A 17,491-nucleotide genomic window follows, 5' to 3' on the forward strand; every position below is an offset into this window, starting at 1 on the left:
TGTAAACTTTTTCAATATGTGTGAACATACCTGGGCCTATAAAAGAGAGAAACTTACCAATGTATTATACAAACTGATATCGCCTTCTAAACCACTTCGTCTGTGTTCAAATTTCACTATAGGCACTTTGGCAGTAGTTATAGGCAAAATGTTTCTTAAACCTGATTAAAAATAAAATTTCACTAGGTTAAAAAATTTTCACAAAGCAAAAAAATATTTTGTTGTTTTAAACTTCTAATTTAAAATTCATACCTGGATGTCTCTTAAGAATTTTTGCCAAATTTTCAATTATTTCCTTACAATTTAATTTCTAAAAACAAGAAAAAAAGAAATGATGAAATTTGTCTGACTCAACTGGACCTTGTACAAAATCTATTTTAATATAGGCACTTGATACTAGCATTTAAAATCTCTAGCCATAAGCTCTATGTAACCTTCTACTCAAGTATGTGGTATATAAACCTACAGTATCAGCATCATTTAGAAACAAAAGGAATGCAGAATCTCAGGGTCCACTTCAGTCTAATGAATCATAATCCACATTTTAACAGGATCCCCAAATAATTCACATCAACATTAAAGTCTGAGCAGCACAAAGACAAGAGGATAATGTTTTCAAATATATGAATGAACGACTGCAGATGGGTTTGGCGAAGGCAAAAGAATATGGTGATTAAGAACACAAACTCTGACCCTGGTTGGTGTGGCTCAGTGGATTGAGCACCAGCCTGCGAACCAAACGGCCACTGGTTCAATTTCCTTGTCAGGGCACATACCTGGATCGCAGGCCAAGTCCCCAGTAGGGGAGGCAACCACACAGTGATGTTTCTCTCCCTCCCTCCCCTTCTCTCTAAAAATAAATAAATAAAATCTTGGAAAAAAAAAGAAAAAAGGCACAAGCTTTGTTCATTGGGAAAAAAAAAGAACACAGACTCTGAATTTAGGCAAACTTGAATTCCAATCTTAAACTAAGGACTGACTAGCTATGTGACTTTGACCAGATTCTTAATCCCTCTGAGCTTCATACTACTATTTTATAAAATCAAGATAATCATAAACTCCTGCCCTATAGAATAATTAGAGGAATTACATGAGACATGTATGTAAAGCAGCATACCTGGCACAAAATAAGCACTTTAAGTCTATGAGCTATTTATTATACTTATGTTGATGAATAAAATACAAGCAATCCTTTTACAACTAGCATCTACTTCTTCAAGAAAATTCTTACCTCTTAAAATTTAAATTGTTGATTTTTTAAAAACTAGACAGCAGTTGATATGGTAACGATATCCATAACATAAGAAACAGGGAAGATAATGGCATTATAAATTAACTGCATTAGGCAAAAGGGTATTTACATCATACCCACACTTACTACTAAAATCACTATTGCATATCCCCAACATGCTCCTTTTTGCTACAAGAAAGCGGTAGTGACTGCAGCTTAACTTGGGGATTTCAAGGGAAACTACAGATACTAACTAACACACAAGAGGTTATTTTCCTTTTTACTATGCAATGATATACATTTATGCTAAATTTTAAGTTTTTAATTATGGCTCATATGGAAAAAAATTGTATTCTTTTTCACTGTTTCAACCTTCCAGTGCAAATAGCACTGATTATAATACAGAAACCCTTAATTATTAGAAGTATGATTATTAAATTTTACACAGAACATACCTAAAACCCTAAACTCCCCTCTGGATAAAAATTGTTTCCTATTCCCTCAATTCTTGCTCTTCAAAATGGGGAGGGACATCTTTCCAGGTACACAGCACTAAGTAGAAGTTAATTAAGAAGAACTAAAATATTTACAACTTTTCACTTTCTTTATAGAACAAGATGTTAATAAACACCAGAAGCATTTTCTTAGAGCCAGAAATGAGGATCTATCAGACACCACTGCCATCTCTACTCTGGTTGGTTCTAACAACTCTAAAACTATCTTTTGAAAAAACTATTTGAGAAACACACAGATACACTACTCTGCTGAATTCTTTTATAATACAGCACAGGCTATACTGACGCCACTACAGATGCCAGAAGCTTGGCCTCGCCCCAACCTTGCAAGCAGTCCATGTTTTGAAACATAAATAGCAATAGCTATGCTGGTAAAGGAATAAACAACTATAGAGATCCCCCCGCTTTTCTAGTTGCTGCTAGAAATGACTAGGACACTTCTTCCCCATCCAATCAATCCCTTTCTTTAGTGGAGTTTAGGCAATCTTGTTCTCACTGCTGAGGCCTTTCACAAAGAAGAAAAGCCCAAGTACCCACTCTCACTAATGAGACTGCTCTGGGGGAAGGTCTGCTCCTGGCATCTCACTGTGGAACTCAGAAAGCTTTCAATTTCAGAAAGTAGTGGTTAGGTTCTACTGTACTATTAGTACTATATTTCAGCTACATTGTGGGTTAAATAAATTACAGAGAAACAGTGAGATACAATGGAAAGAGCATGAACTCTGGAGTCAGACAGACCTGGGTATGAATCCCGGCTCCAACATTTTACTAGCTGTGTACTTGAGCAAGTCAGTTTATCTCTCAAAGCCTCAGTTTCCTCATCTGTAAAATGGGGGAAATTATCTACCTCGAAGGTGGTTGTTAAGAGTGAAATGAGATAAACGTATGTAAAGTGTATACTGGGGAGTCAACAAATGTTAATTCCCCTCCTCGCCCAAAGTGAGTTTCTCAAAGCTACCCTATGGGTTACACGCTATTGAGTCAGCTCTACCTCCTGGAGACCCTATGAATAAGTTATGTCGACAGTGTCCTGTCCTCAATAGTCCTGCTCAGCTCCTGTTGACTCATGCCTATGGGCTTCTTCCATGGAGTCAATCCATCTTATATTTGGTCCTCCTCTTTTCCTGCTACCTTCTGTTTCTCATAGCATTATTGACTTCACCAAAAAACTCTGACTTCTCATGATGTGCCCAAAGTAGGAACGTTTCAGTTTTGTTATTTTTGCCTCCAGCAATGTTTTAGGCTTAATTTTCTCTAGGACCCCCTTTTTGTCTTTCTGGCAATCCAGGGTTTCCACAGAGCTCTCCTCCAATACCATGTTTCAAATAAATCCATTTTCCATTTTTTTCCCCCAATAGCCTTTTTCACTGTAAAACTATACTAGAACAAATCACTTGTAACATTGTTTCTATGGAAACAAAATGTGTTCTGAGTACCTCAATATTGCAATTAGCTTGTGGAACACAAGCCATTTATAAATTAATGTCCACCTTTATTTTCTATCTTTAGTAATATAAAGACATCACCTAATGGAAGAAATATGAAAAGACAGAGATCAACATTCACTACTGAACTGAAGCACCAGCTTCCCATTGGTTCCAATAAAAAACCCTCAAACTCTACAGCATATTAACCTTTTCCAAAAATTTATTACAAACAATTATAACTCTCAGTGACATGCTTTTTGTATTATAAAATTACTCAAACAGTAAATTTACTCATTTAAATATTTTGTTTAAATAAATCTCTTAAAATAGTAATGCCAATGTTTTTACAATTCAAACATTGCTATTGCTAATATATTTACACAAAGAAACACACCATACACTTTTATTAATACTACATACAAAATTAAAAATAGATTCATCACTGGAAGTAAATAAACTTCCACATCCCTTTCCAAACACTAACTCTCACCTCTGCATTTTCATGGCCTTCCAGGGTCATACAAATATCCAGATCACTATCACGAAATCCAAATCCATTCTTAGAAGAGCCAAATAAGCACAATCTTGCCTTTTCTAAGCAAAGAAAAATAAATCAGAAGTTTTATAATTAGCAAGAAAAAAAAGTCTTCTATTACCCACTATGGCTTAACACAGATGATCTTGTCCACTTCTATGACTTTAATTATCAACCATTTACAAATATAGTGAGAAATTCCAAAATACTCATTTAAAGCATAGATCTTTGGCCCAAGATCCCACACCCATATATCTAACTGCTTTTTTCCATTTTCCAGACATCATAAATTCAACAAGTCAAAACTAAACTATGAACTTTATCTCAAACATATTATTCCTACAATCCTTATGCTCAGCAAATAGTATCATCAACTGCCCAAATCAGAAATATACTCATATGTGTGCTCAACACCTTTCAACTTCCACATCCAGAAAACCATCAAGCAAGTTAAGTCTTTTAGCTTCTTCCAACTTAACTATCTCGTGAGTTCATCTACTTTAATTCATTCTCAACATCACTACCAATACTTAAGATCAGTATTTAGAGATTTATGTCTTGGAAATAAATTAGTTTTTTCAAGGCACATTCAAGTAGTTTTACAAATATGTATCACCTTAGTATTGGGTTGACCAAAAAGCTCATATGGTTTTTTCCATAAAATAAGATACATTTTTCATTTTCACCAATAACTTTACTAATTTGGGTATTTTGAATGTCCAAAAACGTTGATTGCTCTCAATTTGATCGCTATAAACTTCAGCTCGTCTACCCAACCGTGTAGCATCATCCAGTGATAAATCTCCAGTATAAAACTTCACAAACCACTTTTGACACAGACACAGAACCTTCTCCATACACTAGACAGAACATTTTTCTTTTCAGTTTCAGTTGTGTTTTTACCTTTCTTGAAACAGTAAAGCATAATATGCCAAAAATGTTGCTAATTTTCTTTCATCTTTGGTGTTAAAATGGCTACACAAAAATTCACATTTTTGATATGTTTTAATATATATTTTAATGATTATGCTATTACAGTTGTCCCATTTTTTTCCTCCCCTTAATTCCTTTCCACCCTGCACTGCCCCTGCCACCAGCATCCCCGCCCTGCCCTCCCGTTAGTTCATGTCCATGGGTCATACATATAAGTTCTTTGGTTTCTCCATTTCCTATACTATTATTAACTTCCCCCTCTCTATTTTGTACCTACTATTTATTATTTATGCTGCTTACTCCCTGTACCTTTTCCCCCATTCTCTCCCTCTCACTTGCCTCTAATCTCCATTTCTGTGATTCTGTTCCTATTCTAGTTGTTTGTTTAGTTTTTGTTTTCTTCTAGTTTCAGTTGTTGATAGTTGTGAGTTTGTTGTCATTCTACTGAGGGAACTATGCTGCTTGCTTAGCTCTCATCCTGCTTTCAGTCACTTCCCCTGCTACCCACAAGTAAATTGGGCCCTTCTGGTGCTGATTCCTGGGTGTGTGGGTTTGTGTATGTTCTAGGACTCTGTGGGTCTCTCCAACGAACTCTATTAGGCTGGGAGTCTCTCCCGCTGCTGCATCCCCCACAGGTTTTTTACAGCCAGAGATTTTGAGGCTTTCTTTTTCCCACACTGGAACCCCGGGTTGTGAGGTCTGTCTTGCTCCCCAGCTGTTTCTCCCAGTTTATTCGCACATAAATTTGGACTGCCTGGTCTGCCAGCCACCGCCTCACCCACCTGGTCTTCCAGTCATCGCCTTGCCATGTGCCCTCCCTGCCTCGGCTGCCTGTCTCCACCCCTCCTACCGGTCTGGATGAATGTTTCTTCTTTAACTCCTTGGTTGTCAGCCTTCCATACAGTTCAATTTTCTGGCAGTTCTGGTTATTTTTTGTTTTTAAATTTGTTGTTGCCCTTCTTTTGGTTGTGCGAGGAGGCAAAGTGCATCTATCTATGCCTCCATCTTGGCCGGTAGTCCTGATTTTTTATTTTTTAATGCACTCTGATATGACAGCTGTCAAAATACAATCTAACAAGATTATTTCAAATGAAGTCAAAAACAACCACACATGACAAGAGCCATCTTACACAAAAAACTTATTGGTCAACCCAATATTATACATGGAATTAATTCTCCTCCAAAAGTGAATCATTAATCTATTTAATATAAATTATGATAGCGTTATCCTCTCATCCTTAGTATCATTCTCTACTGATGCCACTTCAAACAAGCTGTGACTTAATGGGATTGGGTTTTTCTTCCTATTCATTCTTGCAGACTATACATTTAAGATAACAAATTCTGTATTTTCAAAACTTAGTTCTACAATTCAGTTCTGATACCCTACTTAAAATTTCAATGATAACTGAGAGACAAAAGAAGCTATGTTCATGAGCAAATAAAAATGTGCATTAATTTAAGGTTACAGGGACTTAGATTTGCTCAATACTTTGAATGTCAGCAAATATTTAAAAAGTGGAATCTTATAGCACATAACAGATTATCTTTTAGAAGTACAAATACATTCTGATTATAAATCAACTCTGTTCCTTCCTAAAATATTTGGCCACAAATCTCTTAATTCTTCAACCCTATACCCAAAACCTGCTCCTTCCACAATTTTTGCCATCTCAGTTAAACAGCACAATCTGATTACAGAGGTAAACACCTTGAAACCATCCTTGACTCCCTGCCTTTCCTTACATCTAACATGGAATACATCAGCAAATCCTGTCAGCTCTACATTCAACATATATCCTAAATTTGACCACTTCTCATATATTCTTTCAAGTCACTTGTATATCTCACCTGAACTTGTGTAACAGCCTTCTAAATGTTTTGCTTGCTTCTTTTCTTATGAATCTATTCTCTGTTCTCTCAGATCATGTCACTTACTGCTAAGTGTTCAAATCTTCCAGAAGCTCCTCATTTTTATACTCAAAATTCAAAGTCCTTCTACCAACTTCTTTAAGACCCTAATGATCCAGTCTCTTGGCTACCTCTCTGACCTCATCTTTCTAGTACAGTCTACCTCACACACTCCACTCCAGCCACACTGATTTCCTGGATGGCCTTCAAAAATGCCCAACATTATCCAGTCTTGGGTATCTGTACTTTTTACTGTCTTTGTAGAATGCTCTCTCTGTAGGTATTTCTATAACTTGCTCCTTCATATTATTCATGGCTCTGCTCAAATGTCACCTTACCAGAAAACAATCATAACAACTCGTCACTATCCTTTTAATTCCTGCACTTTAATAGCATTTATTATTTCATGATATTACATTACATACATATTTTTTACTTGACTGTTTCCTCCTCTTAATATAAGCCTCATGAGAGCAGGTGGTACCTCTTTTATCAGCACTGTATTCCCGGCACCCAGAATAGTATCTAACATACAACATTCAATAAACACTTTACATAAATGAATGAAATTCAAACCAGGTGGCTGTAATAACAAACCCATCAATTTTTAACACATGACATACCATCATATTCTTTTTGAATAAACTTTTCCAAGCTGATTAAGATTTGCTCCCTGTTGTGTTGTTCAGAGAAAGGTGGTGATAACTCATCTAAATTTCAAAAAAGAAAAGGAAAATAAAATCTTAAAATATGTTCATTTTTTTACCCTAAAAACTTTACTTGAATTTGTTAGCTTCCAAGAATATTAAAATCATAAATGTTACTAGGGAAGGAAGAGGCATTAAGAACAGCAAAAAAAAAAAATATATATAAACCTATGTACATTTCACATAATTTTCCTTATGAAATATCTAAAGAATATATTTAGTTCTACAAATTATTTAATATTGTTTTCTTCAGACATTCCACTCTCACCCATATACATGCTTGTTTTTCCATCCTGGTCAATGCATACTTGTATTGTTTACACTAGGCACCTGACCCATTCAAATCTAACAACTGCCACAAATGCCTGGTCAAAATGCATGTCTTCCCTATAAGCCACCTAACCAGTCTTCAAAGACTTTTCCCTAACTAAATTTCCTTAGTTCTCCAAACTGCTTGCCAGTTTAGTTTATACTGTCCTTTCAGTTTTCTAGTTGCTTCATTTATATTCATCTTATTTTTTTTAAAGAAGACTGTATATGTATGTAAGGCTTTCCCCAAAATATCTTTATAACCTTAACTCCCTCTGTTGCCTTTCTGATACTCTACCAAACCAAAGGCAATTATTCTCCCAAATTAAACACCCTTTGCTTTTATGCATAATCTCCTATACCTGAAAATGCAGTTCAAGGTCCACCTCTAAGGCCACATCATTAATTCCAATTCCTTTGATATATCCCAGTTAAAACTGTATTTAAATGACATTTTGTTTACCACTACTATAGCATGCAACATTCTGCTTCTAATTATGGCAATGTTCATCCATGTCTTATACATCCATCTAGAGCAGCACTGTGCAAAACCATTGCAATGATAAAAAATGTTCTTTATCTAGACTGTCCAAAACAATAGCTACTAGAACACATGCAGCTATTCAGTACTTAAGATGTGGTTAGTATAACTGAGGAACTTACCTGTTCATTTCCATTAATTTTAATTAATTTGAATTTAAATAGCCATATATAGCGAGTGGCTACCATATTAGACAGCACAAATCCAGAGTCTAACCTCCTTAAAAGTAACATACACAGACTCTGCATTCCCCTTGTCATTTACCACAGTGCCCTGCACACAGTGGGCATTTAGTGAAAATCTACAGTTGGAGCTCTAACTATTCAAAAACTTCTACCAAAACAAATGTAAGCAAACTATTTTTAAATAAAAAAATATTCAAAATCTAAGAAAGAAACTAGTCACAGTAATTCTAATAATAAAAGACTTACCAAAACATCTTTTACATACTAAATCAAGTATTTCCCGAAATCTGTTTGTCATTGGTGGCAGAGGCTTTAGATCAATTTTCCTGAAATCCTCCGGGCAATCATTTTTTGAATGGCCATCCTTTTTGCAGATGCTGCACACTATCGTTGGTGGCTATACAAAGGCAAAAAAAATCTAATCTAATAAACTACTGAGGGACTTGACCATTACTTAAAAAGCAGGTTCAAAAAGAATGTTTTATGCAGCTCAGTTTTGATAGCCTTTGCTTAGAGAAGGCTGGGGAGAAGGGGGAAAGCATGTTAATGAAATGCATTGTTAAATGTAAAAAACATATTTTGAACCAACCACTTTAACTTTCTTCCTCATTAAAATAGTTATTATCAAGATTAGCTTTATCTGAAGATGTAAAATAAAATAGCAAGAGATTCAAAAGGCATGGATTAATTCAAACACTTTGATGAGCCTCTAAATCAAATACATGTTATTACAATTTACTAAGATCTTTAATAAAGTAGATTATAGTCATTCGTCACTTAACAACAGGGGATATTTTCTGAGAAATGCATCATCAGGTGCTTCTGTGATTTTGCAGACATCATAGAGTACACTTACAGAAACCTAAATGGTATAGCCTACTATACACAGAGGCTATAAGGTATAGCCTATTGCTCCTAGGCTACAAGCCTGTACAGTATGTTACTGTACTAAATACTATAGGTAATGATAACACTGGTATTTGTATATCTAATCACAGAAAAAGTACAGTTAAAACAGTAAAAATGTAGTATAAAAATGTGTGTCTGTGTGAGTGTGCATTTGGAGGGCAAGGGGGGCACCACTTGTGGATGAAGGCACCACTGGAGGGAAAATGGACATCAGGAAGGAAGGGAGAAGTGGAAGGAAGATAAGAGGGAGAGAGAGAGCAGAGAGCAAATGAGAGACAGAGCCTGAGATGAGAAATGATAAGAGTGGGAGGGAGGAGGCAGACTGGAAGGAAAGAGATAAAAAGAAACAAGAAAGGATGTGTGTGCGCGTAGGAGAGTATGTGTGGCATGTGCACACGTGTTTACATTAGCACACTGCCTGTGTGTGCAGGGGCTGGGGAAGGCAGCTCTGGGCTCCCTCCTCCCCAGCTCTTGCTCGCTCTCCAACTCCAGCCCCAACGCCAGGCCAACAAGTAAGACTGGCCTGGTACACAGCTGGTGGACAGCAATCTGAGCCTCCTATAAACCACCCAGAGCTAGCAGTAAATTCAACACTCTAGTCACATCCAACCTTTTCTTTCCACACTGAAAACAACATTTTTGTTTATCATCTATTTTAATCTTATGGGATTGTAACTGTATCATCTATTATCTTATGGGGTCATCAATGTAGTCCATTGTTGACTAAAACATCATTATGCAGCTCATGATTGTATAAAAAAGTTTCAAGAGGCAGCTTTCCTTTCATGCTATACATTTTCTACCTTCAGAACCAATCAATCACAAAACCCTCACTTGCCTAGTTGGTTACATTTATCACATTGGCATGGTACTCAAGAAACCAAACTGTAGAGGTGAATTCTAAAAATAAATTAGCTTTACACAAGTAACAATTCTTACGCAATATCCATAAAATTAACCTCAAATCCTATACCACCGCTTGATTTACATGTGATCTATATAATCAGCACCCTGGGCACTGATATTTTATTTATGTATACTGAACTTGAAACAATGTGACTTAGCTAAAACTTTTTATTAACGAAGTAGTTATTGCTTATTTTGTTAATTGGGGTATTTTATTTTCTATAATTTGTCAAGTTGAAGTTCAGACTCTACCACTTTAAAAGTAGGAAAGTTAAGACTACTATACTTTGTAAGGGACATGCCAAAATTCAAAGAGAAGCTCAATGGCAGAGAAAGAAAATCTGGATTCTTCATTTTTTTGGCTCCTGATCTTAGTTTGGTTCAACTATCTTTACTAAGTTATATTCCCCCAACCCCACAATCATCCTACACTGCCCTGCCCAAAAATAACCCTCTTTAAAATAGAATACCATTATAGTTTACAGACCTTGTATTCTCATTTGTGGGGGGAAAAATAGTCATTAGGTATTTTTTTAAAGGCAAAATTTAAAATGTGATACCTCTGCCAAACTGATTTTCATAGAATACCTAATGAATCCTTTCATATATAAGAAAGTGAAGCAAACCAACTACTAAGAGTGCTGAAACTTTCTAGGGTTTTATATACATTCTTTAAAGGCAACTATTAGCAATAATGTAGTAAAATTAAAATATACACCAAAATATCATTCCAAAAAAATTACCTACACCATCATAGAAGCTATTTTTAATTTTCTGTACCTAAAAACTATAAAAACGGAGCCATACAACAATGATAACATCTTACAGATTGTTATAAACTGTATCCTACCTTGCCAGAGGTTAAAATAAACTTATCAAACACATAATGTAATTCCTGGGTGGGGTGAGTATCATCATCAAGTTCAGAAGCATCTTCTCTAGCTTTGCAGTTGCAAGAGGTAGCAGATGTGTCAGTGCACACAATCTGATGTGAATTCTCTGTTTCTAAATTCGACCTGCAGTCTGTACCAACAGATTCATTTAGGTCAGAGAATTTATAATCAATGCAATTACATTGGCTGAGCTCCTTTTTTAAACCACCTTCTGAAGGAGCTAAATCATCTTGTTTCTTAATTGGTTTTGACTCCAATTCACTGCCTTCACTGGCAGAAAGAGATGAAGATTCCAGTTCATGTTCAGCCAAAACTAGTTCATTTACCAACAAATTGTCATCTTCAGTAATACATCTCTGTGATGTACATTTCATTTCATCATGTTTTTCTGGTTGACTTCTTTCTGCATTTATTTTTTCTGTGCTCTCCCCAAGCTGAATGCAACAATTAGATGTCATATTGTCAGACTTCACTGGTTTCTTATTGCTTATTTTTCCCTTCTCTTTCTTCATGGAATCCACTGCAGATTTATCTGCACCCTTCCTCTGAGGACAGGCAAAATATCGATAAGCTGCCCTGAATCTCTCCACAACATATTCATAAACAAGCTGGCTGTTTAAGCTCCGTGCAACATTCCTCTTGACTGAAAATGGATCTAGTAAACAAGAAAATGGTCAGTAGCTAAGTATCTACTAACAAACGATATTTCCAAGTTTATACAAACAGATCTTAACTGCTAGATTGTGAGCAGAGTACATTTTCCCAAAGTGTTTGTAAACTAAGTTCCAGTAAGAGTTCTTGCAAACTGAGTAGGGGAAATACAATAGCAACTGCTTTTTCTTTGTTTCTGTCATAAAATAAAAAACCTTTTAGAAAAGAAATAAGAGAGTAATAATAAGGTAATTAATGAGAAAATTGTTGAGAAGCCCAACTCAGTAATTACAAAGTTTCAATGATAAAACCGCTGGAAACAGCTATGCCAGTATGCCTCCCTCCAGTGTCACTGAATGAAATTTCTCAAGCTCTGGGGTCCATTAATAATTTTCATTGTCACAGTATTCTTTAGTTACATACTCCTTGCAATTTAAACAAATAAAATATAACCTAAACTCTCAAAGCTTCAAGTTAAAAAAAAAAATACTGATTTTAAGATTTAACTTTTGTGAAATCAGAAAATTTAGAGAAAGGAGAAACAGAAAAGTAGGGAACAGACCTAAGAAAGTAAAAATTAAACCAAAATTTAAATTTTGATTCAATCTAAAATGGTGGCTATGTTGAAAAGGCTTACATCAACTAATACTTCTGAAAACATTTTTTATCCTCATCCGAGGACATTTTTTCATTGCTTCTAGAGAGGAAGGGAGAGAGAAATATCAATGTGAGAAACATCAATCAGTTGCCTCCCATACGTGCCCAGACCAGGGATGGAACCTGCAACCTTAGGTCTGTGCCCTGACTGATAATAGAACCTACAACCTTTCAGGTACAGGACAATGCTCCAGGGCAGTTTTTGGATTTTATAAGCTTTAAATACAAATATGCCCAGGAAAAAAGGTTAGTACCATCCAAAAAAGAATACACATTTTTCCACTGCTGAAGCTCATTATGTAAAAGGATTAACAGGCCAGGATTGTTATGGTTGAAACATGTTACTTTTGGCTTTTATCTAAATACAGGCTTTAAAAAGCTTTTCCTGGCCTCTCTTCCCCTTCTAGAAGAAAAAGAAGAGGAAGTTAATGATGGCTACATGTTTCAAAGCTCATTTATTTACTATATGTAAGAGAGTGTAAGATGTGAGGACATGCTTGAGTGTAAAAGAATATTTGTGGGTACAAGTCACACTAGAGAAGTCCAGAAGAGGGTTGAGTGAACGTGTAATCGAAACAAACTAAAATGATGGACAGAAATTCAATTTCCTATCTCTAAAATGTAGGTAAAATATTGTGGAATTTAAATTTTTGACTAAGAATTTGGAAGCCCTTCTACTAATTTCTGTACCCTTAAAGATCTTAATGTTCCTGGGATTTGATGTGAAACCTGATTTGTCAGTATCAACTATTCTTTTTTTCTTTAGCTTAATCACATTTAACAGATGAGGTCATTCAGAAGACAAAAACTGGATTTTAAAATTATACCTGAAAAATTTTATGACACAAATTTCTTCAAAAAGATCTTGTTGTAGTCATATAACTATCTTATTTTTCTATATGTTTGAAAATTTTCATAATTAAAAATTTAAATAAAGACATGTAAATAAGCTAATAACCCAAATCAATGTAATAGTTACAGATTGGCAACATTTAAATGAGTATTAAAACTATAATCAACTTGGTAAAGAATTTATCTAATATATAATGACAACCTAGTGGCATATATAGTGTTGCAAAGCCAAGGGATAAAATTTATAACACTGCATTAGAAACAGAGGATGAGCAGCACACAAAAATTACTCTCTAAGAGAAACAATATCTTACCTTCAATGGCTATTCGCCTTTTAGGCCAGTTTTTGTTTTCTCTTGTTAAAATATCTTTTATCCGTACACATATGACATATTCCTCCAAAGCAAAATCCAGTGTGTAAAATTTTAGCAGCTCTAACCATAACTGCCCCAGGGATACCTGATTTGGTGCTTCCAACATTAAAGGAGACTGGAAAAAAGTAATTTTCATTTAAGCTTCACGAAACTAAAGAACTATTTATTTTTCAGTTTTTAAAAACCTTAGAGATCACTTTTTCAAAAACTGAGCATAAAGAAGCAATTTGTCAAAAGCAGTTTGAAGCAAAGCTGGCAACAGAGTCCCAGTTTACTGACTCCTAGAATTTTGTGTTCTTTCCACTAGAACAGTGATTCTCAACCTTCACTGCACATTAATTCCAGTGGAGGTACTAACATACACTGATACCTGAGTTACACACCACTCCCACATCCCAACATTCTGATTTAATCAACCTGGGCTATGGACTGGAATTGGGATTTTTAAAGCTCCCTAAGGGATTCCCATGTGCAGCCAAGGTTGTAAACCACAGCATAACAATCACTATAGCTCTTCACTACTAGGTTACTTTTAAAATCTAAGTAAATGCCCAGAGCTTGCAAAAGCTAATTCCTTCATTTGCCAAATATTTATTTAGAACCTACTATGTCCCTGGCATTGTGTTGAGGATAGAAAAAAAATGAGAGCTCACACTTATACATAACGCTCACCATCCACCATTCACTCTTTTAAGCACAGTGCATATACTGCTAATTCTAACTCTATAATAAAGTAGATTTTATAGGGCAAAAGTTTGACCCAGGGCCACCTGACTACCGGGTCCACGATGCTAACCACTATAACATACTGTCACTCAAGGTGAGTGAACTACTTCATGGACTATTAGGAGAAGAAGAGACAATTTATCAATTACAGTAAAGACTGCATGCTAAAATGGGCCTCTAATTGGGAGGTTGTAACAGAAGCAGAACCACCTGAATTCTAAAGGAATTAGCTACATAAAGACCAACTAAAAGTGACCACTAAGGAGCATAAACGCATGAAGCATTCATTAACTCATTCAGTTCTACAACTACTCACTAAGTACCTACTAATGTGCCAGGCACATGAGCTAGATCCATGAAAAAGAACCCAAAGATCCTTGCCTTAGTGGAGCTCACTTTCCAGGGGAAGAGCATGATACACAAACTTAGTAAGTAAATTACATAATTATAGAAGAAAAGTGTTGTGGATATTTAAAAAAAAGTTTAGTAAAGAGCATGGGTATACAGCGGTAGGAGGTTTCAATTTAGAGTGGTCAGGATAAGACTTGTTGAGAAGGTATATTTGAAGAAAAAGGAAGTGTGTTCTAGTAATACGAAACACAGCAAACATACTAAAGGAGCAGTGTGACCAGCTTTAAAAAGAAAACCAACAAACCTCGTATGGTAAAGAGAGGAGAAGAAAAGAAGAGGAAAACAAAAAGCTAGCCAGTAAGATCTCCTTGGCTTCTATTCTAAATTAAATGAGGAGCAACTGAAGCCTTTTGAGTGTAGGGACAGAGAAGGGCAAGATATGGCCTAGGTTTTGGAAGAACCATTCTGATTGCTGTATGTAGATGCAGGAAACTTTTAACACTATGGTAAGCAATCCAGACTAGAGATGATGGTGGCTAGGGCCAGGATGGCTAACAGTGGAGGTGGCAAGAGGTGGTCAAATTCTGGGTATTTTAAAATAGAGATAACAGAATTGCCTGACAAATTTCATAGGGCGTATAACTGAGAAGTAATGGATGACTTCAGTGTTTCTGACTAAGCAACTCTAAGGATATAGTGCCATCAACTGAGATGATTCTGGAGGACACGATTCATGGATATTCAACTTTGGTTCTCTTGCACCCAAGATGATGACTGGGATGTACTAGGTCCTTAATCAATCAATACTGAATGATTAAATAAATAAGCAAGCCACCCCTTAAAGAACTATAGGGCCTTTATTTCTCCACCAATCTGACAACCTAATTCCCATATGCTAAAGTTTTGGTTACAGCCCAACTCCTGAAGGAAATTTTCCTCATTTAAATGAAAAATATCCAAAGAATTACTTTGACATGATTCAAACAATAGAAGCCTCCCAAAATGAGTTGTATATGGATTAGAGAATCTCGACACTGAGAAACTAAACCAGATCAACTCTTCACTTTATAGATGAGGAAAATGAGGCCAAAAAGCTTACTCAAAGTCAGTCAACCTACTATTAAAATAGTTTCAATCAAAGCTATCACAAATTCGATAGATAGGAAAAAGAAAAAAGCTTACTTTGCCATGTTTTTCTTTCATGGCACTACTTTGGTTGTCCATTTCTGTCTTCTTGGTATCATCTTTCAGTTGGTCTGCCTTAGCTTTGTTTTCCTCAGCAATTGAGGTTTTCTCGGTTGTACTACTTGGATTATATTCCCACTTCACAAACTTGTCTTCTACTATGCCTTTCAGCTGAAAGTCATCCATTCTTTTTGGGTCAAAGCCTTCAATCTATATAAAAAGGCGTACCAAATTGGTAGTGAAAAAACAAATAATTAAGAAAGATGGACAGACAAACCAGAATCCCCACTTAAACTGGTTAAACAGAGCACCCTGCAAGAGCAAACTACATATGTACACGTTACAAACTCATGCTTACCCAACTTCCAAGTAAACAAGGAAGCAGAGGGGGTTTTCTTTGTTGTAGAAAAAACATCACCATTAAAGCAAAACAGTAAGAAGGAATTCCACCGTCAGTTTGGGAGTCAATATAGCACAACTGCAAAGTGACAAGGAAAAAGTATCACCATTTCTTTTAAAGATTTTTATTTATTTTTAGAGAGAGGAAGGGAGGGAGAAAGAATGGGAGAGAAACATCGATGTGTGAAACATCAATCGGTTGCCTCTCGCACACACCCCACCCAGGGACTGGGCCCACAACCCAGGCATGTGTCCTGACCAGGAATTAAACTGGCAACTTTTCACTTTGTGGGATAACCCTCAACCAATTGAGCCACACTAGTCAGGGCTCACCATTTATTTTAGCTTTCTTTAATTTTCTTTGTTCCCCTCACAACCGAAGTAGCTTTTTTCCTACTATAATCATTATAAAAAAATCAAAGTATATAATTATATAAATATATAAAAAATACAAGGGATGACCTGAAATCTCACCAACCTAAAATAATTACTGACATATTGGTGACCATTTTTCCATTCATTTTTTTATTGCATATAAAGATACATATACATTTTAGTTAAATGGAGTATCATACAATGTGCTTTTACTGTGGACACCTTTTAAAAATATTATTTTCTTATCTTGCTTCTACTTATGCTTCACATTAATAATCTATGTACTCTATGCCTCCCCTCCATACTCAAATAATCATATACAAATATATATATTTTTATTTTTTATATAAATGCACAGATTGTTGTTTTACCAAAATTTTTTACAATAGACATATCTCTATTACTCTCCTCCCTTAACAATGCATCGAGAAATGTCCCTTTAAGTCAATCAGTACAAATCTAAGACGCTCTTTTATATAGTTAAATTACAGTATATGAGGGGAGTGGGTGGGGCAGGGGAAGTGGTAACAGGAAAATGAAGACAAAGGTATTTGAATAAAAAAAATAGGCATAAAAATAAATAAATACATGAATACTTTTTAAAAAAAGATAAATGGTTAAATTATAGTCTGTGATCTGCATGATTACTCAACCCTCAGCCAAGGACATTCACACTTTGTTCTCAGTTTTTGCTACTTTAAACAATGCTGTAATATTTATCCTTACACATATTTTCTAAGTACTGGTACTTACTGATGAGCTATATTCCCAGGAATGTGCTAGATTAAAAAATGATATATTTTAATTCCAACATTATAAGATACTAAAATCTGTCAATGGGATGAGTGAGATGTCTCTTGTATACTAGCCATTTGAATTTCCTCTTTTTTGCACAGCCTATTAAATCTTGTGGCAGTTT

At 35.5% G+C, this 17,491-nt stretch overlaps 1 protein-coding gene across 8 annotated transcripts in view; it reads right to left on the bottom strand.

Moving 5' to 3' along the window:
- TUT4 (terminal uridylyl transferase 4) overlaps positions 1-17,491 on the bottom strand; it is an 85,310-nt gene that overhangs the window by 21,798 nt on the left and 46,021 nt on the right. For all 8 annotated transcript variants that reach the window (XM_054573139.1, XM_054573131.1, XM_054573122.1 and 5 more), the window contains exons 10-18: positions 16,157-16,276; positions 15,796-16,008; positions 13,477-13,651; positions 10,960-11,657; positions 8,541-8,691; positions 7,176-7,262; positions 3,664-3,767; positions 253-310; positions 58-161 (exon numbers count right to left, since the gene is read on the bottom strand). In XM_054573139.1, coding sequence (XP_054429114.1) covers positions 58-161; positions 253-310; positions 3,664-3,767; positions 7,176-7,262; positions 8,541-8,691; positions 10,960-11,657; positions 13,477-13,651; positions 15,796-16,008; positions 16,157-16,276 — 1,710 coding nt within the window. The remainder of the gene's footprint in view (positions 1-57; positions 162-252; positions 311-3,663; positions 3,768-7,175; positions 7,263-8,540; positions 8,692-10,959; positions 11,658-13,476; positions 13,652-15,795; positions 16,009-16,156; positions 16,277-17,491) is intronic.

This window comes from Pteronotus mesoamericanus, unplaced genomic scaffold (assembly GCF_021234165.1).
Source record: "Pteronotus mesoamericanus isolate MK-2021 breed Mesoamerican mustached bat unplaced genomic scaffold, CSHL_Meso_final contig_105, whole genome shotgun sequence".
NCBI classification, from domain to species: Eukaryota; Metazoa; Chordata; class Mammalia; order Chiroptera; family Mormoopidae; genus Pteronotus; species Pteronotus mesoamericanus.